Source organism: Rattus norvegicus, chromosome 1 (genome assembly GCF_036323735.1).
Source record: "Rattus norvegicus strain BN/NHsdMcwi chromosome 1, GRCr8, whole genome shotgun sequence".
Classification (NCBI taxonomy): domain Eukaryota; kingdom Metazoa; phylum Chordata; class Mammalia; order Rodentia; family Muridae; genus Rattus; species Rattus norvegicus.
The window spans coordinates 21,938,057-21,964,437 of NC_086019.1; the positions used below are offsets into that span (position 1 = coordinate 21,938,057).

At 44.6% G+C, this 26,381-nt stretch overlaps 1 protein-coding gene and 1 pseudogene across 9 annotated transcripts in view; both read left to right on the forward strand.

Moving 5' to 3' along the window:
• The window catches only part of Akap7 (A-kinase anchoring protein 7), a 262,161-nt gene that overhangs the window by 31,554 nt on the left and 204,226 nt on the right, over nucleotides 1-26,381 (forward strand). For 6 of the 9 annotated variants that reach the window (XR_010054020.1, XR_005487780.2, XM_039081121.2 and 3 more), the window contains one exon: nucleotides 23,689-23,801. The exons of 2 other annotated variants lie outside the window; for them this stretch is intronic. Coding sequence is in view for 5 of the 7 variants with exons in the window: in XM_039081121.2 (XP_038937049.1) it covers nucleotides 23,689-23,801 (113 nt within the window). In the remaining 2 variants the exon portion in view is untranslated. Of the gene's footprint in view, nucleotides 1-23,688; nucleotides 23,802-25,609; nucleotides 25,653-26,381 lie in introns of all 9 variants that reach the window. One more of the 9 variants, XM_039081134.2, reaches the window with a different exon arrangement.
• LOC120100438 (small nucleolar RNA SNORA17) lies at nucleotides 1,011-1,134 on the forward strand (annotated as a pseudogene).

Below are 26,381 nucleotides of genomic sequence, written 5' to 3' on the forward strand. Positions count from 1 at the left end.
TGAGATTCAATAAGTGATTGGCCCTTGAGAAGTATCAAAAGAATGAGAGACAGTCACCGTGTTCCCACTCAGAGGCCTATGGGAACTGTCATCTCTAGTGCAGAGAGCCAATCAGTGGATTAGCCATGCTTTCCTTTGTGCAGCTCCTTCCTTCTTTTTGGCTATTTGCTGAGGAGAATGTCTACTTAGGAGAGTCCGAGGCCTCACAGTCATCACAGGCCTTAATAGCAGATACACTCAAGTGCAGCCAAGTAGGGGATGGATGGACTTAGGTTTGATTTGGAGAGAGCAGGTTGAGTATTAGACTCCATGCTGCACTCAGAGTTATCCTCCACCCTCATGGATGCTCTCAGTCCGCACATGGTTTACTGTTATCTTTTTTCCCTATCCTTATCTTCTTTTCCTCTCCTCTCTTTTCTTTCCCCTTCACCCCTCTACCTTCCTTGTTCCCTCTCCTTTTAATTACTTAAAAAAAAGATAATGTAGGAACTGAACATCTAGTACAAAAATGAAAGTGAGGTGTCAGCAGATTGTTGCCGTCCTTACAGTCTCTTTCTTGGTCTGCCTCCATTTAATTGGGTCACCATCCTGAAATTGGTTCCTTGTATTCTTTCAAAATATATGCATGTTTATTTTAGTTGTTTTTTTGTTAAAGATTTACTTATTTATTATATATAAGTACACTATAGCTGTCTTCAGACACACCAGAAGAGGGCATCAGATCTCATTACAGATGGTTGTAAGCCGCCATGTGGTTGCTGGGATTTGAACTCAGGACCTCTAGAAGAGCAGTCAGTGCTCATAACCACTGAGCCATCTCTCCAGCCCCCTATTTTAGTTGGTTTTAACCTAATAAAAAGATCAAGTTGTCTGTGACCCTTTAGGACATGCTTTTATTCTTCATATTATTTACCCCTGTGCATTAATAATTGCTTATTAAAAAGCACACTTTCAGTGGAGTGGGAGTTGGTTTTCACGGTTGGTTTTTCTTCCATGCTTTAAAGAATTTGACTGCCCCAGAGGTGTCAGGTGTGGCTGCCATGTCGCATGTGCATCAGTAGGTAGCAGAGAGGAGAAAGCCCATGTCTAGGCTCAGTGTTCTGTGAACATCTAAATGAGTAGTAGTCTAATCCTCCCCAAAAGGAGGGAGCCTGAGACCACCCCCAGTCTGGCACCGTGCAGGTCTGGAAGGGGCAGACCATGCGTGAGATGACCCCTGCATGGTGCCATACTGCATGAGCGGGGAATAGCACTCCTGAGATTGCCTCAGACACTCAGAGACCCCTGGAATCACTAAGAGGAGCCAGTCAGTGTTGGAGAGATAGAGGAGAGACAGGAGGATGTGGGCACAATGAAGAGAGGCGGGGCTGGAGACTCGAGGGTGGTGAGGAACAGTCTGATGTGAGTAGCTGGTGATGCCACCTGAGACCATAGTGGGTCCTGGCCTGTGCTGCCACTAAGGGCCATGTCTGGGTCTGTGGCCCTGCAGCAGCAGGGATCTGTTACCACCAATGGCCAGGTGGATGTCCCTGGTCTGGGGACATGTTGATGTCTGAGGACTGTGCAGAACTGACTCCATTCCTTACTGGGCATAGTGGGAGAGCTGGCCCCGGGGCAGGAGAGCAGGGGAACTGATACCACCTCTGTCCAGCTGCTATACTCAGGAGCGCGGGGCCCCTGCACTTTGTGGGAATTGCAGATGAGCTGGCCCTAACACTTGTTTTCCATGCAGTGGTGCGGATGAGGGAGCGGTACCCTCCTTCCCCCCTGCCCCAACCCCTGGAACTGGGGTCATAAGAGCAGGAAGTCTTCTCCTGCCCCTTACCTGCTGCAGCACGTGGGAGAGCAGTCCTTCCCTGTCCATCATCTGGGCAGCACAGTAGAGCACACCCTGATGTCGGGTTGCTGGTCCAGAAGGTGTGTGTGTGTGTGTGTGTGTGTGTGTGTGTGTGTGTGTGTGTGTGTGTGCGCGCGCATGCACAAATGTAAAAAAATGTAAAAAGTAAAAGTACTCAGTTTCCTAATGGGGCATCACTTAGAACAGTAACACAACCAGAAGAATGTGAAACAGTTTACCTACTAAAGGACAGGCTGGGTTTCTGTGGAGAGAAGATTCTACCTATGCCTTCGTTAGGTGCATTCTTCAAAACTTTCTCCCGTTTTCCTTTTCTCAGGCTAAGCTAGACCATCAGAAAACTGAAAACTTACTTAGATAAAACCATGTCTCTCTAGATGCGATAGCTGCTTTCAGAATGTTTTGCCTTCGTGACTTAGAGAAATTTTATCTATGTATTTAAAAGTAAATGTTGTTAATTAGGCTTTAACATGTTAGAAAAAACCAAAAACGCTAATTGGAATTTTCTCGTTCTGTTTCGATTTTAATCTTGACTCGAGACAAAGTCTCACGTAGCCTAGGCTGGCCTCCCACCCACTGTGTAGTTGAGGACGGTCTCGAACTTGTAGTCCCCCTACTTCCACATATGTCACCATGCCTGGCTCTCAGGCCAGACCCAGGCTTTGTCTTGGGTCTTATCCCCACCCCCGTGCCCAACTTATCTCTTTATCTCAGTATCAGAACATTTTCTTAGGCAGAATGTTTTTTGCTTGTTGAATATCGGATGTTTAATTTGTGTCTCCTGAGACAGACTTGGTTGTGAGAAAGCTTAGATTTTAGTTTATTTTGATTTAGATGGTAGGGCACTTCACCTGTCTTCCTAGTTTTAGTCGTCCTTTGTCTCCTTTTCTCTCTTCAGTCCTGTTTTGGGGTAGGGTAGGACAAAGTGTGTGCAAGCAACCCTTCAAGCCACAGCGTTTAGAAGCCAAATAGGATGTAAAAGTGTTAGCTAGCCGACTGGAGGAAGCTCGCAACGCTTCGAGGGCGGGTCATTTCAGGACCAATGCCCACAGTCCACACACTTACTGTATTTTTTTCTGACTGAGTGCTTGAGAGAAAATGCTAGACCTAAGTCTTTTCCTTTGTAATATAAATATCACCGGAACGTTTCTAACTAGCCATTCAGTCATTGTCCTTTTAAATAATTCAATGGGGGCTCGAGACAAGAATTCCATCCATTTGCTGCAAATATTCTCACAAGAATACTTTCCAGCATGGATGAAAGCTGCATTGTGTGCTGAGGAATGTGAGGTCTCACTGACTTTCAGGGAAGCAGAAGCCTGCACACGCTCTTTTGTCCCTTTAGAACAGGCCACTGCCCCTGGACCTCCTTATTGCAGATGCATTAGTGACGTCTGGTCAGGGGTATTTATATTCTGAAAAGTTCATTGAAACAATACAAAAAAAAATGGAAAATGGGGGCAGGGCATCACCACTTGTTAAATGTACTTTTTAACCTGTTATGTGAACATTGTCCTGTTGCTGCTGTTTATGGTTTTCATGGGTGCTTACAAGAAATCCAGGTATTTTAATAGTTGTGGGAGATTTTCACTTAAATTATTCACCAAAACAGAATATTTTGTTTATTTATGTTGTCATTTTGAGAAAAGGTTTCGTTCTGTAGCCATCTGGTACTCCGTAGCCCGGGGTGGCCTTGAGCTGAAGCAATCCTCCTGTCTTAGCTGACATTGTGTGTGAGTACCACAGGCCAGCTGTTCAGGATTAGGCACTGCACTGAGAGGAGCAGGACCCAGGTCTCATCGGTTCCTCTGTTTACGGAGTGTTTGTGCAGTCAGAATGTAGACCTTTTTAGTGTTTTATTCCTTAATGGTCATTGGATTGGGGGTTGAATGCAGGGCCTTGGCCTTTCCAAATATATTTCCATCACTGAATTCTATCCATAGTCTCTAGACTTGCTTTTAAAGGAATTCTTCAGGAACAAGCATCTGAAGACCAGTAACATGTTTATCGGGATCTCCCTCTGGTCTCCCCTCAGTTCCCTGACCCCCTTGAAAGAAGTCAAGGAAGACACACAGGTAGATACGGCTTGGTACAGAGTATTGTGAAACACTCTGGAGAGGAGGTGGGCAGTGGCGAAGGCGGTGGCCGGCCTATGTACACGCTAGGTGGATTTCCTAAGGTCTGCACCATCCAGCTTCCTGACAGGCATTTCCCTGTCTGGGTGATTGGCTCTGTTAGGTAGAGTCAAGGGCTTTTCATCAGATACTGTGCTAAATGGTGACCTCATAAGTTTTAGGGCTCGTGAAGCCAGGTTTACATAGTTAAACCATGACCTTTGGGGAGATGTCATGTCTCCTCCCAAGGCTAGAGATAAGACGCAGGTCTTATTCTTCTAACGGTCATTAGAGTCCTGGAGTTCTAGCCTTTGTTTGTACAGGCTGCAGATTATGAGACAAGGGTCTACCCCCTAAGATCCCCTAAGCCTGCACATATCTGACTAGTTACCTAATGGTATAAATACAATAATTTAATATTTGTTTTTATATTGTATCTTAACTTTTTGTTCAAATGGCATATTCTAATGGATTCATCTAGTAGGATATGATTTAAAAACTTTGTTATAAGCTATGTATGTGTACGCCTATGTCTATGTCAGGAATATAAATGTTTGTTTGGCACAATGGAGGCAGAGCTACTCAGACTCCGTGGAAAGCAGGAGAAATCGTAGCGGGTGTACATAGTGCGGCTTATCTGTTGTTAACTGAGAGAAGTTTTAGTTCTCAAATGAAACTCTCAAAGCGTAACGTAGCTATTACAAAAAGCAAATGACTTTAGATGCTGCTATTTGAACTCAGTACTGAAGATTGTCAGAATAAGGAACGTTAAGACTCTGGGTGTGTGTCTGATTGCAACCTTGGCTGGAAGGCAAGTTAGAGTCTGGGCATCATGGGACCTTGTTTGCGAAAGTGATTAAGCAATCAGTGTATAGAACTGGGGAAAATTCTTGTGTACATTAAACATAAAGCCTAACTAATGAGCTTTATCCATTGATGGGAGTTTTGGTGTCATGCCCTAAAATATTGTTTGTGTGTATGTTGATGTGATGTGTATATGTGTTTGTGTGTGTGTGTGTGTGTGTGTGTGTGTGTGTGTGTGTGTGTGTGTGTGTGTGTAGGCCAGAGTTTTGTGTTCTGTGTCTTCTTCTGTGATTCTTTGCTTTAACACTGAACCCAGAGTTCACTGATTTGGCTAGGCTGGTTGAGCTCTCTGGGCATCCACCTGCCTCTGCCTAGCCAGCACTGGGGTTGCTGGCGTGCACTGTTATGGCTGGCTTTCTACATAGGCGCTGGGGGTCTGAAGTCACGTTCTTGTGGGGCAAACACTTTGCCCACTGAGTCCTCTTTCCAGTCCATACCCTTTAACATTTTATTTGTTCATTTTAGTGATTTACTTATTCTTGTATAGGGTGTTTGGCCTGCGTGCCTGTCTCTGCATCAGGTGTGTACCTGGTGGGCATGGAGGTCAGAAGACGGTATCCTATCCCCGGAACTGGAGTTATCTTTGTGAGCCACCATGTGGATGCTGGGAACTGTACCTGGGTCCTCTTGAAGAGCAGCCAGTGCGCTTAACCACTGAGCCATATTCCCAAATCCAAAGGCATTTTAAACTAAGGACCAAATTTGAGGAGAGTGGCAGCTCACTCTCTGACCCACTGCCCTTCCCCTGAAGAAGTTTATAAACTTAGGAAGAATTTTCTTTCTTTCTTTCTTTTTTTTTTGTTCTTTTTTTCGGAGCTGGGGACCGAACCCAGGGCCTTGCGCTTGCTAGGCAAGCGCTCTACCACTGAGCTAAATCCCCAACCCCAGGAAGAATTTTCTAATCATCCCTGGAACAGGGTTGTCTGGCTTACATTTGAGATGTTGTCTTCCTTACCTCTGAAGGAAAGGCCTTTTCCCTGAAGGCACAGGGACACAGAAAGGCCTTGCTAAGTTCTCCCAGCCTGACATTATCAGATCAAAGTTTTGATCTAATTGTTCTTCTCTATAACTATCCACTTAATCAAACCCACCTTAAAAAAAACCACACAGGTTTACCTGGTTTGGGGGAGTTGGAAAGATCATGTGGTCCTTGTATAAGTTCTTATGAAGGGTTCCAAGGCATTTAAAACTTCTACTAAGTAAAATTGTGTGCATTTTCTCGTTACTTTGTCTTTTGTTACAGAGTTCTGAGATCTCAATATAGCAAATGATATCCCTTCCTCACTGTCAGTCCTTAATTACACAAGCAGACATGCTACTACTAATTCTTTTTGCTCTTCTAATGTGAGCGGTTATTTTGTGCAGGTGGGATGAAGGGTGAAGTCCTTCTTTGCAGGTGGGTGAAGGGGCCGGGCCATCTTTGCATTCTTGAACCTATGTGTTTATGGTGGGATCTCCTGGAAAGATGTCGGTAGTTTTAACCTCAGAGGCTCTGGTCCACATCTTCCTACCTTCATCTTGTTTTCCAGAAACAGCACCAACTCCTTTCCTAGCATGATCCTGTAGCCTTAGGGATTACGAAGATACAGAAAACTGAATTTGTATGACATTTCTTTACATTTACTTTTTTTTTTTTTTGTTCTTTTTTTTCGGAGCTGGGGACCGAACCCAGGGCCTTGCGCTTCCTAGGTAAGCGCTCTACCACTGAGCTAAATCCCCAGCCCCATTTCTTTACATTTACAATGATGCAATTGCTCTGAAAAGCTTTCTGCATAGAAATGGATATGGAATTTTATTAATTTTTTTAAGCTAAATGCAGTTTTGTTAAGATGGTTATTAGATTGAGAGATTGCTAAAACTTCGGCCTGTTGGAATTACAATGGTCTTTGCATATTTTTGTTCAGAATGAGAAATGTGCCTTTGGTTAGCATGAGAAACGATTCCAAGTACATTTATCTCATAAGATAGACGATGAACCGTGTTAGAATGCTCATCTGAGCATTATGCGTTCTCTTATTTTGACTGCCATTTTCCCCAAGATGGAGAGGACACGCTGTATTTCTGGTTCATTGTAAGGAGTTTGCTCCATTCCCAGCATTTCTGGACCTCCTCAGGCGGCTGTGCCACTGCTGGAAGGTTTCCACATGCAGGCTGCTGGTCTCTCAGGAGCTTGCTGACCCGTCACCTCATGGCCTGTGTCAGGCTCTCCTTGGACAGAATAACTTGGCCGCACTTCCCTCGTGTGCTGCACTTCCTTCTTGACTGTGCTCCCTGTCCTGAGTCCGGGACTGGCGTACCTCACTTTCATTTCTGTCTGTTCGCTTGTGTCATTCTCCATGCTTCCTTTCTTCCCTTGTTTCTTTCTCATCCTTTCCCTGTCTCCTCTTTCAATTATTTGATTTTTCAAAAGGACCTATAAATGAAGATTCATTGTATTTTACTTTGTTTTGTGTGTGTGTGTGTGTGTGTGTGTGTGTGTGTGTGTGTGTGTGCTTTGAATGTATATACTTGTGCTTTGTGTGCAAGTCCCTGTGTAGCCCAGAAGAGGGCGCTGTATCCACTGTACCTGGAATTATGTTCCAGACGTGGGTGCTGGGAACTGCATCTGGGTCCCCTGCAAGAAGAGCAAGTGCTCTTAACCTCTGAGCTGTTTCTCCAGCTCCTCCAATCATCTTACAAATGTCAATTCGTTTAGTTCCATCAGAGCTGTGAGGTAGGGCTCATCACCCCATCCTCACCCACTTACCTGATAGACAAAATCGTGGTTAAGTTACCTCACGGTAAATGGCAGAGCCACCATATGCATCCAGGCAATTTGACCAGACTCTGTTCTGGATAAACTGTATGAAAACGTGTCAGTTTGTAAATTCACTGCTGGGCTCCCCAGACATTTTCTGAGAATACCCCTTACCTTCCTAGCTTAGTTGAAAGCCAGCTTTTTAATCTGTGGTAGTTTCTGTTGGTAGGGAGGCTGTGCATTTCACCAAACACATCATACCCAGAGGTGTCACTGCAGTCCCCTGGTCTTTGCCCTTTGTTCTTGTCCTGACCTCATAGAAATGTTTCATCATTGGTATTTCATGGCACTGGCTTTGGTATCACTCCTCCCCTTTCTACTGTCACCTTGACATTCTACCTGTTTATTGAAACTGGGTTTCTTAACTTGTACTGTGATTCCCGCTTGCTTCTGTAACAGAACACAGACTGTTAGTGCTGGATATGATGGTTGCCTATATTTGGCCCCGGTAGTGGCACTATTAGGAGGTGTAGCCTCCTTGAAGTAGGTGTGGCCCTGTTGGAGTAGGTGTGTCACTGTGGGTGTGGGCTTTAAGACCTGCATCCTAGCTGTCTGGAGGTCAGTCTTCCCCTAGCAGCCTTCAGATGAAGATGTAGAACTCTCAGCTCTGCCTGCACCATGCCTGCCTGGATGCTGCCATGCTCCTGCCTTGATGATGATGGACTGAACCCCTGAATCTGTGAGGCAGCTCCGATTAAATGTTGTCCTTTATAAGACTTGCCTTGGTCATGGTATCTGCTCACAGCAGTAAAACCCTAGCTAAGACACTGGCCTAGGGTGAGCTTTGGAGACCATCAGAATGGATGTGACAGCCACCTGTTAGCAGAAGATAAGCCATTCACCTCTCAGCTCTTCTCTTTCTTTCCTTGTGTAGACGCTCACCTTCAGCTCCTGACATGAGAAGAGCTGGTGTGTGTGAAACGGCCAGCACAGTACTTGTCACACACGCGCTATGAAATGGCTGGTGGCTACGTCACTAGTGATGACCACGCTGCCCTGACTGTACAGTGTGGCACTACTTTTCCACTGGCGCCTTGATGTCTTTGAGTATTAGAAGAACAGGTATCAAGGATTAGAAGGACAGGCCTCAACTGTGGCTTAATCCCTTCAGCTGTGTCCCAGGCTGCCAATCCCAGCCTGGATTTTGCTCAGCTAGTTAAACCTGTTTTTAGTTATTGTGTACTTTCAACCTTTGAATCTCTCACCATTACTGACCTGACAGCATCTTTCCCCGTGAGTATCTGCACCGTACCTTCTCTTCTAGTTCGTTTATTTCAGAATGGCCTGTTTCTAATTCTTTACTTTTACTCACCCACCCCAATAAGTAGGTCGCACCTACTCTGTCACCAAGCCATATCTCCTGTCATTGATTTTTTTTTTTAAACTTTTGTTTAAACCTTAAGTCCCCTACCCATTATAGGTTAGAAAAATGAACTATGATCCTCCCGACATGAGCTTACAAGTAGAAGTTCTGGTCGTTCTGGTAGTAAACATAGACCACAGGGCCTCCAGTGTCTCTGGATTTGCAGCCCCAAGGATGAGCGACCATCAAGGTCTGGCCAGAGATTTTTTTTGAAGTCTCATCCATATATTTTTGATAGTAGCTAACAAGGCTTTTGAGGATGCTCTGATAATGTGTAAATTGAAGCCATGAGGCTGCCACCCTCGTAGACACGAGTGTCCCAGGTCCTTGATGAGAAACAGACCAGGGCACAGTGTGTACAGTGCAGTGTGTATGTATGGCTTGACCATCCTCCAGGGCCACACGTTCATCTGCTGACCTTTCTGAAGTACGTCCTGGCTGTGGCTGTCTCTTGCTCCAGAGACTCGTGAGGATTGCTGTGGGGCTTTGGAAAGTGTGTCTAGGGTGGGGACCAGAGCTCCTCTGACCACAGCACAGCCAGAAATCCCTGATGATGGTGTCATAATTGCCCTATCTACTGGAAGTTCTGGATTTGCTTACATGACAGTGCACACAGTCCTTCCTTAATCGTTTCTGGTGTCTGGGACTTCCACTTTCTTCATTCCCCTGCCTCTGTCTCAGTTCCCTTGTGAGCTGCTCTCTCTCTTTCCCCCCCTTGTCAAGTGTCTGTGTTTTTGGGTTTCCGCATCCACCTCTCTTTCTTAACAGTGCTTCTCCTTTTACAGGGAGCATCTGGTAAATCTCCCCGTGGTCGATCCGTAAAGCCCGATGTCATTCTAGACACAGTCATCAGCTGCTGTGCATTTGGTCCCCGTCTCTTCTGTGCCAATCTCTTTCCCGCGGTTGCCTCTCCGCTGATTCCACATTGTTTTCCTGAAGTACAAAGCCCATTTCTTTGATTATTTCACTTAGAAGAACTTACTGGCTCTGAGCTGTAGCCCGTTCTTCTCACCGCGCCATCCGGACCCTCAGCTGTTTGGCCCTTCCCTACGAACTCAGCCATAATCCTTACGTTTCCCACGCTGGCCCTCTGTCATGTGCGAGCTGCGTTTACACTGGGACACACTGGGGTGTGCTGTGCCTTAGTGAACAGGGCTGCTGTCCCATGGAATAGACCACCTTCGCATTTGTACCCCTCGCCTGATCAGACGGCCATCGCTTTTTAAAAATTCATTTTTAGTAGTGGTAAAGTCACATAGAATTTGCCACTTTAACCACCTGATTACTTGCTGAGTTTTAGAATCCTCATGGTAATAAACCTCTGGGCATGGGTGGTGGTTGGAATGGGATGGTCCCCATAGGGTCATACATTGAACGCTTGGTTACTTGATGTTTGGGGATGCTTAGAAGGTGTGGCCTTGCTGGAGGAAGTCCCTGGTGTTGGGCTTCGAGAGTTTGAAGACCCACCATGCTTAGTTTGCTCTCTGTTTCCCGCCTGTGGTTAGAGACGTGAGCTCTCAGTTTTCCCCATTGCCATGCCCACCCGATGCCACGCTTCCCCACCAAGATGGTGTTGGAAACGTAAGCCCAAGCGAAGTCTTCCTTCTGTAAGTTGCTTTGTTCATAGTGTTCTATCACAGCTTTAGGAAAGTAAGTAAAACAGCGTGTCTGTGAGGGATTTTATATCCTGGGCTAATTGAGGTGTAATGACTTAATCTGAATATGGGTGGTACCATCCCATGGGCTGAGGTCCTAGACTGGATAAAAGCAGAAAGTTAGCTTGGCTCAGGCCTCCATCTCTCTGTGACCAGCTGTCTCCAGCTCTTGCCGCCCTCAGTGATGGCCTGCCCCCTCCACAGTGAGCCAAAGTGAGCCCTTCTGTTCTGAAGTGGCCTCTGTCAGGTATTTTTTTTTAGCACAACAGTAAGACAAGTGGCCAACAGAAAGACCGAGAGAGAATTTATTAGTTTCTACCAACAGAGTTGTGCATGTCCAAGAACACAAGCTGAATGTTACTGTGTGTAATCTGGCAGTTTCTTTGGCTTCACTGTGGTAGAATGGATGCCATTCATTACACAAAGCTGAACTTTTGAAGACTTTTTTTTTTTTTTTTTTTTTTAAGAATGAAATGTTTAAATTTTTTCTTTGACAGTTTTACCTAGTAACCATTTGGAAATCTCTATCTTAGATGAGAAGTATGAAGTTTCTAAAATTGAGATTGGTCTCAACATTATGTCAGCCTTTATTTTGAAACACCTAGTTTCAATTCCTTGTGAAAACTATCTAATGACAAAAAGGGTTTAGCAGGACTCCCTAAAATAGTAACACTGGGAATGACATAAGCACTGTTTTCATTCTTTTGAAGTTTCAGGTGAGTGAAGAGTGGTTCTAAAATTTTATTCAATTGTTTTTCTTATTATATGTGACATAATTATGTAATAACTCACCGATCTTAGGAAGTATCTTCCAACTGAAAATCGTGAAAAAGACTGGCGAGGTGTTATAAGACATATTACTTCTCCAGAAATTAGGTTTTTTTTTTTTTTTTTTTTTAAAATCACAATCTTACTATTTCTGTTATAAACACAGTAAAACAGAGAATGCTAGACCACCTGGTTTACATTTAACATGGGAGTTTGGTTTAGATAATGTTTGTAATGATTGGTTCTGGGTCTGAATGTCACCAAGTTAAGACAAAAAGGCATTAACGTAGTTACAGAAAGGAAAAACATTAATTTATGTACAGCGTGGACAAAACTGGTGAGAGAAAAAATTTAATCTGCCCGTTTTGCCTACCATAGTGTGACAGTTAGAGAGAAGACGGGACTAAGATGAGAGACACTTTGTGCATGCGTAGATGCTGCTGTAGGCCCCGGTTCTGCTCCAGCACAGGGATTTTGTGGTCGGCCATTTTTACCTCCAGTGCTATTCCCTGAAGCCCTGGAGGCTTCCAACAGCGCCCCTAGTGGAAGGATGCATAAGGACGCTCCATCACAACTGCCTGGATAATCTTCCTGTCTCCAAATGAACTGTGCGTGTATGCATGTGTGCGTGTGTGCGTGCGTGTCTGCATGTGTGTGCGTGCGAGTGTGCTCATGTGCCCATGCACTACACACGAGTGTAAGTACACAGGCCTGTGCAGGGGCATGCAGAGGCCAGAGCAAGCTGTTAGTGAAATCTTAAGAAAACTAAATGTTATTTCACTACAATTTTGAGACTATGTTTCATTGATACAGCTTTTATAAGAAATTTACGATCCTGGAGATCCCAATATAATAGCGTGTTACCTTAGCTTGTTCCACAAGTAAGTAAAACTGATCCCTGCATTACCGAACTCTTTGCTTACTCATAATAATTTTATAATTGCTACTCATCTATCCCTCTCTGCCTTCTTTCCTAGAGACAAAGGTCTCACTGAACTAGAAGCCCACTCATACTTTCAGTGATGCTGGCTGGCTGGGGATCTCTGTCCTGGGATCTCCTGGTGTGCCCCTGTGCCGGTGTCCCCGTGTCCCCGTGTCCCCCTAATGTCTTCGCTAAGCTCTGCCATTGAGTAGCATTCAGGAAAGTGTACTGTTTTAGAAACCATAAAGTAGAAATAGGGTAGGGATTATCTAAAACCTTCTCAGTTTAGTCCTTTCCTAGAATTTAATCATGCACACGATCAGGAGTTACATTTTAATCATTCAGCTGCAGTTGCCCTGTTGTGTTTATCGTGATCACGTACCTTAGACTTTCGTAGGCACATGTCACGGGGCTGTAGCCTCTGATTGCAGAGTGGAAGAGTTACTCTGAATTCATTAAGAGCACACATAGCACGCATGTAAGCACTAATATTTTTTGTTGTTAATAAAATAATTAACAAGACATGAAACTTGTAGAGAGAAGAGCTGGGTCACAGGGAGAACTGGAGGGAGGAGGCTATGGGTGGATATGAGCAAGACACAGTCAATATGTAACTTTCAGAGAATAAAAAGTACTGAAAAGGGACACATGTAAGTGACTGCCTTTTAAATATATTTTGCAATATGATTTAGTTTTTAGTATTTACAAATAATCCAGTTGAGAAAGTTTCTTTAAGGTAGTTATTCTTAGAAATCTTACATTAAAATTATAATTTTAAGCTAATTTTGGAATAAAGGTGAACAAAGCAAGATTTCTGGCTTCCAGAGATATGACTCATGCTTTATAAAATTATCGCATCTATGTGTGTCTGTATAGCATTTAGTAACTCAGCAACCCAGCTTAGTTATTTTTAGAGCACATGAAGACACTAATTAAATACTGTTATATTAGGAATTTTTAGAGCCTTAACAATTTTATAAAAGTTATATTAATAAGATATGTAGTCTAAAAATAATAGTAGATATTTAGTTTGAGTTATAAATTGCACATGATTCAAAAGATTTTATGAACAGGTACATGTTTGGGTAAGGTTTGACTTTGCTCTTTAAATAGAGTTCTTTTGTGAGTTTATTAAGAACAGCCAGTATTTTGAACATAGAGACCTAGAGCAGGCTGAAGAGAGGGCTCAGAGTTGAAAAGGGCCAGAGTTTGGTTCCCACAATAGAGTGAGTAGTTCATGTGGAGCGAGTGACAGCAGCTCCATGGCATCTGATGACCTCTTCTAGCCTTTACAGACACCTGCACACACATGTGCACGTGCACACAATCATATAGAAATGTCAAATAATTTTTTTTTTGGAAATTGGCTTCTAGTTTTCTATGTGTATGTTGAAGTTTGAACTTACAGACTGCTAGAAGTGATCTGTTGGTCATAGGTTAACCATCTGCAAACTTGTATTATATTTTCTTTTTATGAGCTTCATGTAATGGGGTAGAACTTTTATAATGCAGATCTTTGGTTACGACAAAGCATAATTCTTGACATTTTTACATGATACTATCCTAAAAATTAAAAATCATATAGATACCACCATCATTTAAACAAATAATTTGTTATTTTCTCCACTTCCTTTAGGTATGAGGACAAGAAAGATGAAGTTAGATTTCATCAGCTCAGGAGTCTAAGTGCTGTGGTGCACACATGTAAATCCTAGGATGTGGAAGATAGGGGCAGGAGGATCAGAAGTTCAAAGCCATCCTTGATCATATAGTGAATCTGAGGCCAGTCTGGGCTGTGTATCTCAAAACTTAATAACTGAACCAGCGAAACAAAACAAACCCACCAGACCACAAGAAGGGGCCATTTTGTAATGTCTTCTCCTCAGTACAGATTCAGACTGTGTGTATCTGTGAACTTAGCTTGAATGTTGACTGGACAGTATCCATGCGCACTCACGTCTTTACTCCAGACATTACCGATGTGACTTATAGATCCGAGAGCCACATGTTTATTATAAGCATGATATCTAGGTGGGAAAAGCATGGGTTTTGCCCTCTTACTTTATAAAGTTTTTCCATAAAAACAGTTAAAGACGGCATTTTAAAAGACCTAGGGTTTTAAAGATCGGTATCTTAGTCACAGAACACTTTCCTAGCCTGCATAGAGCCCTGGCTCAATCTGCAGCACTGCAGAAGAAAATCTAAAAGCAGGCTGTCAGCGGCAGCAGCTCGCCTGTTTCAGGAAGGCAAGCGAGTCTCTGTGGCCTCTGCTGAGATTTTTGGCATCGGGCACATAGACATCTGATTCAGATGCCAAGGAAGCTGTAATTACTAGTTCCGTTTGGAATATTTTTTTGAGAGTCTCGCTGTGTAGCTCAAACTGACCTGATATTCCGACCCTGCTGCCTCAGAATCCTCAGTTAGGGTAGGACTACAAACGCCACTGTGCCCAGCTAGAATAATCTTTGAGCTGAAGTGGTCTTTGCAGCAAACAGTTATCTGGATAAACTTTTACTACAGTAAAGGACAGCTGTCTTATAACTCATTTATCAAGTAGAATGCCTTAACACAAATTACAAACTCTAGGGGTTTTAATGCAACATTAATTTTTTTTAAGCTGGGCAGTAGTGGTGTACACCTTTAATCCCAGAACTTGGGAGACAGAAGCAGGTGGATCTCTGAGTTTAAGGTCAGCCTGGTCTACAGAGTGAGTTCCAGGATAGCCAGGGCTATCCAGAGAAACCCTGTCTCAAAAAACATCATCATCATGATCATCATGACAATAACAATAACAATAACAATAACAATAACAGCTATTGTTATTATTATTATTATTATTATTATTATTATTATTATTATTATTATGTGAATGGTGTTTTGCCTTCATGTAAGTCTGTGGACCATGTATGTGCCTAGTACCTGCAGAGGCCAGAAGAGGGCATCAGATTCCTTTGAACTGGAGCTGTCCGTGGTCATTAGCTGCTGTGTAGATGGTGGTGATGGACCTGGGTCCTCCGGAAGAGCAGCCTGTGCTCTTACCACTGAACCATTTCTCTAGCCCTACCTTCAGGGTATTTTAAATTAGTGGAAAATATTATTCTTAATCATCTTAAGTCTTTACTGCTTACAGTTTATTTCCTCTAAAGGAATACTACCAAACTGATTCTCTGAAGCCAGCATTATTACTCTGACATATCAAACAAGATAAAGGCTCAACAACAACAAAAGCTGTAGACCAGTCGTTCTGTTGGACAAACAGAAATCCTCAATCAGACACTTGCAAACGGAATTCAAGAGCGCGTGAAGAAAGCCATAACAAGTTACTTTTATTATGGAGATGCAAGGTGGTTTAGCCCCGGCAAATCGGGATGTGGTGATGTAGTGCATGAACTGGGTTAGGGACAGAAATCACACAGTCATCTTAACAGATTTAGAAAAGACTTCTGACCAAGTTCAGCGTCCCAGAATGAAAGAAGCCGTGAAGCAGAAGGATGTACCTCAGCATAATGAAGACAAGCCATAGCCAGCATTTCACTGCATGGAGAAAAGCCCAAAGCGCTTTCTGTATCATCACAAACGACACAGTTCCTGACTCTGCTCTTCCTTAATATAGTGTTGAATTCTTACCTGAAGCTACAAGACAGAAACAAAATAGAAAGGATACAATCGGGAAACAATAAAGAAGTTAGGATATTCCTACTTGTGAAGGACATGAGCCTACACTGCACCCCAAAGATCCAGATACCACAAGGAAACTCGGACTTGAAGACTACTTTCAGCTGCAAATTGACATACAAACATTAGTGGTTTTAACAAGGCATGGTGGTCTGAGCCTGAGGCATGGTGGTCTGAGCCTGAGGCATGGTGGGCTGAGCCTGAGGCATGGTGGGCTGAGCCTGAATCATGGTGGGCTGAGCCTGAGGCATGGTGGTCTGAGCCTGAGGCATGGTGGTCTGAGCCTGAATCATGGTGGGCTGAGCCTGAGGCATGGTGGTCTGAGCCTGAATCATGGTGGGCTGAGCCTGAGGCATGGTGGCCTGAGCCTGAGGCATGGTGGCCTGAGCCTGAGGCATGGTGGGCTGAGCCTGAATCATGGTGGGCTGAGCCTGAATCATGGTGGTCTGAGCCTGAATCATGGTGGCCTGAGCCTGAATCATGGTGGCCTGAGCCTGAGGCATGGTGGCCTGAGCCTGAGGCATGGTGGGCTGAGCCTGAATCATGGTGGCCTGAGCCTGAATCATGGTGGCCTGAGCCTGAGGCACGGTGGGCTGAGCCTATGATGTCAGCACTCTGTGATCCCCATGCAGAGTTCAGGCTAGCCTGACCTACGTAAAACCCTATCTCAGCAGCAGCAACAGTTCCCTTCTGTAACCAAACCAACCAGAGCTTTTAGAAATGTATAGCCTAATAATAGACTAGCAGAGAAAGAAGTCAGGGGAAACCCCGTTATAAATAACTTCACACAGTCAATCCACAGTAAAAACAACAACAAAATAAACCCCAATCCCCCAACCTAGGACTAAACCTAACCAGGGAATGAAGATAATAGGAAATCCAAAGACTTCTCCTGCTCATAGATCACAAAATTAAAATGATAAAAATGGCTTTTTAAAAACCAAAGGTGATCCCCAGATTCAACATGATCCTCAGTGAAATTCCAGAGACATGCTTTACAGAACTAGGAAAAAACCCTGAAAAATCACAAAAGCTCAGAAGTTAGGGTTTCTCAGCTGTGAAGAGTCAACATGACCAAGGCAACTCTCTATCTCTCTCTCTCTCTCTCTCTCTCTCTCTCTCTCTATATATATATATATATATATATATATATATATATGATATTTACGTACATTTCAAATGATGTTACCTTTCCAGATTGCCCCCTAGAGTCCCCCTCCCCCTGCCTCTGTGAGAGTGTCCCCCACCCACGCTCCCACTCCCTCCCACTTCCCGCCCTGGCATTCCCCTACATGGGTTATCTAGCCTTCACAGGATCAAGGGCTTCTCCTCTCACTGATGCCCAATAAGCCGTCCTCTGCTACATATATGGCTGGACCTATGGGTCCCTCCGTGTGTACTCTTTGGTCGTTTAGTCCCTGGGAGCTCTGGGAGCTCTGGTTGGTTAATATGTTGTTCTTCCTATGAGGTTGCAAACCCCTTCAGCTCCTTCAGTCCTTTTTCTGATCCTCCATTGGGGGCCCTGTGCTCAGTCCTATGGTTGTTGAGAGCATCTGACTCTATTTCTCAGGCTCTGGCCGAGCCTCCCAGGAGGCAGCTATATCAGGCTCCTGTCAGCATGCACTTCTTGGCATCCAGAATATTGACTGGGTTTGGTGACTGTATATGGGATGGATCCCTGGGTAGGGCTGTCTCTGAATGACCTTTCCTTCAGTCTCTACTCCACATATTGTCACTATATTTCTTCCTGTGAATATTTTCGTCTCCCCTTTAAGAAGGACTGAAGCATCCACTCTTTGGTCTTCCAACTCCGTGAGCTTCATGTGGTCTGTGGATTGTATCTTGGGTATTCTGAGCTTTTGGGCTAATACTCATTTATCAGTGAGTGCATACCATGTGTGTTCGACCAAGGCAACTCTCATAAGGACAACATTGAATTGGGGCTGGCTTACAGGTTCAGAGGTTCAGTTCCTCATCATCAAGGCAGGAGCATGGCAGCATCCAGGCAGGCATGGTGCAGGAGGAGCTGAGAGTTCTACATTTTCATCAGAAAGCTGCTAGTAGAACACTGGCTCCCAGGCAGCTAGGGTGAGGATCTTAAAGCCCACACCCACAGGGCCACACCTACTCCAACAGGGCCATACCTCCCAACAGTGCCACTCCCTGGGTCACGCATATACAAACCATCACAACCCCAATAGCCAAATCAGTTCTCAGTGGAAACAGCACTGGTGGAGTCATTGCGATACGATGTTAAACTCTCCTCGTGTCAGAGTAGCCAAAGCAGCAAGACTCGCACAGAGAGCAGACTGGTGGCTCAGTAGAGTGGAATAGAGCAGCGGTCCTCAACCTTCTCAATGCTGTGACCCGTTAATACAGGCCCTCATATCGTGGTGACCCCCAACTGTAAAATTATTTTCTTTGTTATGTCATAACTGTAATCCTGTTACTATTATGAATCCCGATGTGCATAATATCTGATATATGACCCCTATGAAAGGATCCTTCAACACCTCCAAAGGGGTCACAACTGCCAGGTTGAGAACCACTGGGAAATATGATCAAGAAATAAGAAATCATGTAGCTAATGATTGAAAAGGTGCCAAAAACATACATTTGGGGAAAAAAGAGTGCCGCTTCACTATCTGGTGTTGGGAAAACAAGATATCCATGTGTGAAATACATGTATTTCTGTTAGGCTGTGCGAGACCAAAATGGGTCAAGGAACATAAGTAATGCCAGAAATTCTGAGGGGCTGGAGGACAATAACCAATCATTTCCAGACTCACACGTAGGTAAGGACTTTCTGCAAAGGGCTGCAAGGGCACAGAGAACCTCCTGGATTGACACATGGAGCTGAGTGACACGGGAAACTGTGAGCTGAGGGAGAGATCTCAAGGGCAGGCGGAGGAACAGAGGAGAGTAAGTGTACGTAGTAGGCATCATGTAGAATGTTCAGGCCTTGCACGATGAAACGCTGCCGGTCAGCATTCAAAGGTAGATGAATTACCCTCCTCCATTGCTACACAAAACCTGGCAGAGGGCTGTGGTTGTCATTTCCCTATCTCTAATTGGCTATCCCATGTGTGCTTTAAAGATTGACTTGCATACCCTAAAATTAGAAAATAGAAAGGGGGGTTGCAGGGAGCCATGGGGTTGGCCTGGCCAAGTGCCTTGGGAGGCCCGCACTGTAGGGTGCATCATAGGTCCTCACAGCAATGTTGTAAGGGTCCATGGCTCCTGGCACACAATGTCCCTTTCAGTTCCTGAGAGACTTGTGTTCTCTCTTGGGTTGTGAAGTGTTCAGGCCTCTGCATTTCTCTGTGTGTTCCCTTAGTAGTTAAGGAAGCATGGGCGCTTGGCAGGACAAGTGGTGTTAGACAGTAATCGTCTGTACCTTGTATAGCTTGTGTCCCAGAAACGACAACCGTGTCGATCCTGGCAGTTGCCTTTATATTCTGTTTCTGATAAGGGTATAGAAATATCGTCCTCAGTGAAACTGCCACAGCTTTACTTTGGCTGTGGCCCCTCCAACTGGCCTGGTTTCTTGTAGCCATATCAGGTGTTGTTGGCCTGGTAAGTAAACGTGGGAGCTTACAGACGGAGTTTATTTGGGCTTATGGTTCCAGAGTCCTTTGTGACAGGGAGAAAGGGCACCGGATGGCATGGTAGCTGAAGCAGGAGGCTGACAGCTCACATCTCGATGGCAAACATGTACCACAGAAAGGGAACCAGAGAGTGCCAAGTCTTTAGGCTCTCAAAGGCCCATCCGGCAGCATGCTTTCTCCACAGAGGCCACATCTTCTAAGCTGCCCCAAACTGTGCCAGCAACTGAGGACTTAACTGTTGAAATGGATGAGCCTGTGGGGGAAGTTCTTGTTGAGGCCACCACAGAAATAGAATCTGTGTGGTTGGAAATCAAAAGGGAGACTACGTGTGGAAAAGAAGGACCAGGCTGAGGGAAGGAGGAAGGTGGGGAAGGGAAATGGTGGGAAACACAGGCAGGGTGCAGTAGTGTAGGTAAAGGAGAGGAAAATGTCACATGAAGCCTTTACCCTGTATTCTCACATAGACAAATTGGAAGCTCTGTTCCCTGTACATTTTATTCCTCCACAGTTGCTCATAAGTTGGGAGACACCTTCAGATAATATTCCCATATGTTTTGTCTTTTTTGCTAATTAGACCCCTGGCCATCAAGCTTGGCTGTGGGCCCCTGAAATTGGCTTGCATTAAGAGGAAAAGACATTATGTACACATGGTCATATATGTATCTATTCACACATATGCACGTACTTAAGGGTACATGTATAAGAATGAGCTTTTTTTTTTTTTTTACAGTTTTTCACAAAGTTGTGGACAGAAAAATCTTTATCTGTCTGATCTACTTCCACACAGCAATGTTATAAAATATAGAAAATGTAAAAGACAAGCTAAGTAGTGTACTTTGTTAGTATGTCAGACAAGCTAGGTAGTGTACTGTCAGTACATCAGCTGTGGGGCGACAGAGAGACAGTTCTTCCCCTGGAAAGGAGTCCTTTTCCTGATGCTTGGGTTCTGGCGTGGGCTGCTTTTATTGACACTGTGGTATTTCTATCAGGGACCCTAATTCCTAGGGTCCCGATTACAGTTCGTCATATAAACAGCATCAGAATTTGGGGGAATGTTGAGAGATAAGTAAGGGAAACGAGGTTTACAAAAATGGGTGTGCAATTAGAAATCTAGGATTCTGTTAAATCAGCTTGATAGTCTACTTTGAAACAGTGTTTAGGGACTTCTTCATTTTTAAGAACGAATTTACTGCTGCCACACTTTTAAATAGTTCATTTTAGCAAGATCTATGTAGATATGTAAAATCTACAAAAACAGATAAAGCTGTTTTTGTTAGGGTCATCAAAGTGTTGCTCATTAAATTGTTTCAGTGTTCAGCATGGGCTTTTGGTATTATAAAAACGTATTTACACATTTGATTGTGTGTGTGTGTTTGTGTGTGTTTGTGTGTGTGTGTGTGTGTGTGTGTGTGTGTGTGTGTGTAAGGCAACTTTTCCACCATGTGAGTCTCAGGGCTTGAACTCCAGTTGGGCACAAAAGCCTTCAGGTCCACTGAGACATCTTGCTGCCCCCAAAACCATACTTCAAATGAATTGTTCTTCAGGCAACTCTCTTCCTTCTCATCCGCGAGATCAGTCGTATTATTTAGAAAACACACCAAGTTGTCCTTTGAAGGGTGCCTGATGTATTTGTTGGGTGATTTTTCAATTCAGTGCGTGAAGGAATTTGTCTTACAGGAAGAATTGATAGCCTCTCTAATTACTCATGAGCGCCCTTAGGGAGTGGGGATGAAAACGCCATGGAATTTTCACATCAGTGGCGACCTTTATCTTGAAAGTGACGTATGTCTAATGGCCATCCAGTACTCAGGCTAAGCAGTACACTATGCTGCTACTAAACGAGGTCATTAAGAAATACCTCTCAGAGCGAGGACATCCCCTGCCCCTTTCTATACATCTAGAAATTACGCCGTACAGAGAAAACGCTCTAATGGAAATTAGACAAATATGTAGGAGCATTGTGAATAAATATCAACGATTTTGACCCGGAGAGTTAATGAGAGAAGTTATGTTAAAAATCAGATGAAACTGAAACAGGTAGATTTAAAAGTGTTTGTTCTGATGTACTTGATTGTATTCGATTATATCAAATAAGGTACATGGGGAAATCTAATCAGATGGCCAGGAGTGGCTCACAGGCCTCCTGCCTCTATGTTGATTCAGTCCCATGGTACCAGCCCTAGACCAAGTATTCTGGTGGATGCTTTGCAGATCCCTGGAGTTTGGCCTTGGTGTGGGTCTCACCCCTGAGTCCTCTGCTCTCTGAACTCTGTTTTCTTGGTCTCTCCCTTTTTTTTTGTTCACCCTGAAAAATTTCTGGGCTCCGTCTGGGTGTTCTCCCGTACACCCAAGGTTTTAAACTGGAGCAGTCAAAACACTTGGCTCTCAGTGTTCGCTTCTCATTTTATTGAGGTGGAAACTTCTAGTCTCTTTGGAAAGTTAGTTATGCCAGATGATGGTTTGTTGGGGCACACAGGTGAAAGGATGTCTTGCTGAAGCAAACTCGTGGAAGGCTGTTTTCCTGAAGCAGACGCAGGTGAAAGGGTGTTTGGATAGAGCAGACACTTGAAAGGACGCTGGATGAAGGAGTGTAAATATAGCCCACAGACAGTGGGAGGTGAGCACTGAGCCTTGGTTTGGTTTGCTCCACCTCGCTATTCTTTACTAACGACAGGCATGTATTGGTCCGACTTACACAGCGTTGTTGAGCTCAGCTTGTGGTAATGCTTCCATCGAGAGATACTCACTCCAGCCCTTCCCATGAGGTTCCTGGCTGCTTCTGAGCCATCACCTCAGGTTTCTTCAAGATTGAATTCCAGCTGCTGGTTCCTGTCTGGTGTCTGCCTGCCTAGAGGACTGATCTGCAGGCTGCTGAGTCGCGTTTGGTGTTTGCTGTGGGACTGAGCTGCTGACAAAGATTGAGCTTGCCCCCAGAGAACTCCTGCTGAACAGGTCCACTTCCCCCATGTCCTGATAACTTTCTCCTCCACTGCCTCTGCTGGGTGGTGGGCTAGAGGAGAGGTTGAACCCTTATTAAAATTAGGTTGCAAAAATTTATGCCTACATTTTATAATGGATGTGTGTGTGTATGTGCGTGTGTGTGCGCGCGTGTGCGTGTGCGTGTGCCTGTGCTCGAGCACACGCAGAGTATGAGGCCAAAGCAGGGTGTCTGGTGTCTCTCCAGTTCTCTCCATTCTATTGCCTTCATCAGGGCATCTTGCTAGAGCTTGTTTTAGCTCGCCCGCCTGGCTCGCACAGTCTCTGTTCCACAGTGCCCGGGTTCTAGGCGTGCCCAGCTTCTTCTGTGGGTGAGCTGAAGCTGAACTCAGGTCCTCATGCTCGCATTTTACCCACAGGACCAAGGCCAGTTTTGTGCTCTGTTGGGAAGGTTCTTTACTTCATCTTGGTCAGAAATACTAGATTTGAAAGGAGGCAGCAGGCCAGCCAGTCCTTCCTTACAGCATAAGGAAACTACCAAGATGGTCTTTGAGAGGCAGCATCTCACCAGAAAACACAGGCTTTATTGTGTGAGTGACAAACCTGCCAGTGTTTTGTGTACTATATTGTGTGCTTCAATCACAGGAGTGTAACTGTTGTGTGTTATCACACTTACTGTATTTTGTCTCTTTGTCTCTAGGAAATATCAAATAGCTACTTTTTTCATGGTTTTTTTTTAACTGAAAAAGTCGGAAAAAAACAAACAAAAATGTATACAAAACATCAGAAACACACGCATGCATGCATGTACACCACACATGCACATGCACATGCACATGCACACAAAGGCACACACATACACACATGCACATACATGCAGACACACACGCACACGCACACACATGCACACACATACACGCACGCACACTCATGCATGCGCGCACAGGCACACACACATACATGCACACACACATGCACACACGCACACACACAAAACCCATAAAACACATTGGAAACAGTAATTTGATCTTTATAAAGCAGTCAGTCATCTCTTGAATCAGCCTCTTAATAACTAAAGATAACCATGTGTTAGTACATTAGCACTTTTGCGTTCCTTTTATTTTCTTCAGAGACTGCAAAAAGGACATTTCAGGAAAAAGGCATCCTGGCTGGAGAAAGCAGAACTTTTAAGCCTCACCTGACCTTTATGAAGCTGTCCAAAGCACCAATGCTCTGGAAGAAGGTGAGTGATTGTTTGTGTCTCTGGCCTTGTTTTGCAGGGCACACCAGGCTGCAGCATGGTTGGGGGTGTAAGTGATGTTTTACAGTTTTTGGCACCCTAACCTTCTTGTTTCTGGGATCCTAGGTCAATTCAGTTCTAATCCAAGGGTGTTGAAGATCTCAGTGTTTCTAGGAGGCTGTTAGAGCCTTGTTTGCTGCATGGCTGTTAGGTGCACACTGACACCTCTGATCCCCTTGGCTTCTTTTGCGACTGCTCCCAGGGGAAGCCTCTAGATGGCGCCAGAGTCTGCCTTATTGCCTTGGTCTTCTGCCTCCTTCAGTTCTCAGAGCTTCTGTGCCAGCTGGCCTCTATTCACCAACTGCTCACTGCAGTCCTCTGGTCAAGCCCAGGCTGAGGGATACTTTGGGCTCTACTTTTTGTAGATCTTTCAGGGATTCCAAAAGACACCCTCATGCTTCCAGCAATCACCTCCAGGGTCTCAAACGAGGGTACCATGCACTGGTGAGAAAGTATCTGTGGGACCCTTTATCTCCCAGTGCTTCTCCCCATAAGGTTACGAACAGTGACAAGCTGAGACAAGTATCTTTTAACTTTCTCTAGCTCTGGGTGATTTTACCCCTTGTCTTAGTCATGGTTTCTATTCCTGCACAACCATCATGACCAAGAAGCACGTCGGGGAGGAAAGGGTTTATTCAGCTTACACTTCCACATCGCTGTTCATCACCAAAGGAAGTCAGGACAGGAACTCACACAGGCAGGAAGCAGGAGCTGATGCAGAGGCCATGGAGGGGTGTTTCTTACTGGCTTGCTTCCCCTGGCTTGCTCAGCCCGCTCTCTTATAGAACCCAAGACCACCAGCCCAGGGACGGCACCACCCACAAGGGGTCCTCCCCGCTTGATCACTAATTGAGAAAATGCCTTACAGATGGATCTCATGGAGGCATTTCCTCAAGGGAGGCTTCTTTCTCTGTGATAATTCCAGCTTGCGTCAAGTTGACACACAAAACCAGCCAGTACACCCCTACACACACACACACACACACACACACACACACACACACACACACACACACACACACACACACACACACACACACCTTTCTTTGATATTTCCATTTCAGCCCAGGGGTTTCTTACTCAAATTAAGTTACCTGCTGGCCCCTGTTATACCAGAGTTTCTGAGGTGAGCATAGAGATCAGAGTCCACTCCCTGCCTTGCATTCCCTCTGCTCTGGTTAAGGCTGGTTTGCAGTTTGAAGGCTGTGCTTATGAGTAAGCAGAGCGCCCTCCCTCTCCCATCCCTCAGGTTTAGCATGTTCTGTTCTCAGAATCTTTTCTGTTCTTTAAGCTTGGGTTTGAGTGATCCATCCTGTGCGTATGAGCTGTCTATGAACTGATGTTAAAGATACCCTCAAAGGGCTGGAGAGATGGCTCAGTGGTTAAGAGCACTGACTGCTCTTCCAGAGGTCCTGAGTTCAAATCCCAGCAACCACATGGTGGCTCACAACCATCTGTAATGAGATCTGATGCCCTCTTCTGATGTCTGAAGACAGCTATAGTGTACTTATATATATATAATAAGTAAATCTTAAAAAAGATGCCCTCAAAGAGATATCTTGCATATTGTTGATAATTATGTGAACAGTTCATTAGCATGCACATGAGGCATGATTACAGAAATCTGTTAGGTGAAATGACTACATAAGTACTAGTCTTTGCAGCTTGAGTGACAGCCCACAGAGCCTGTAGATTTTCGCTTCTCACTCACTCTTTCTTGTTTTGCTCTCAATGGATCGTCATCTTCCAAGTGGTGTCTCACTTAATCCCAGAGTGAAAAACCCAGTGGTGAAGGTAATTCCCCTATTATAAATGTTGGTAATTCCCCTATTATAAATGTTGCTTGTCTTTACGATATTAACTTGCAGTGACAGTACCCAGTGACATTCACTGAATAGATGTTTAAATGCCCAGGTTCTGGAATTCAACCTTTCAGACTGTCTGCCTGGCATTTCTCGGCAGTTATTTGCTCAGAACTGACTCTCCCTCTTCTCCCCCAGAGGAAGGGATGTGGCCCTCAGAAGGTTTAAATGCTTTCAGTGAGGTCACACCCTCAGTTTCTGAGTCCTGTCTCTGTGTCTAAGAACCTGTCTTCTTTTCAGTCTCATGTTTTTCCCTCTCACCGGCCAGCTCCCGTTCACCCAAGTTCATTTGTAAATACAGGGAACATCTATTACAGATCATGATTTATTTGGTAGCTATTAAGTGCCAGGGACTGGTTGCTTAGACCTAGACTGGTAATCAAATGGAAAGTTTCCGCTTGAATGGGATATAAACGTGAAGCCAGACTGCATTCTGTTTAGATTAGAAGGCTTAATGTACAGAAAACAAATTACAGTATTCTCTCTGTTCTCTGTGGAGGCGATGGAAGAAAGCCTCCAGTAAAGCACAGATACCGCTAACCCCACTATCTGTGTTCCTTTTCCCCGTGTGTGTGTGTGTGTGTGTGTGTGTGTGTGTGTGTGTGTGTGTTCACTCGGAGAAGCGTACCATGGTTTATCAAACGCCAGCGTCACTATGCGC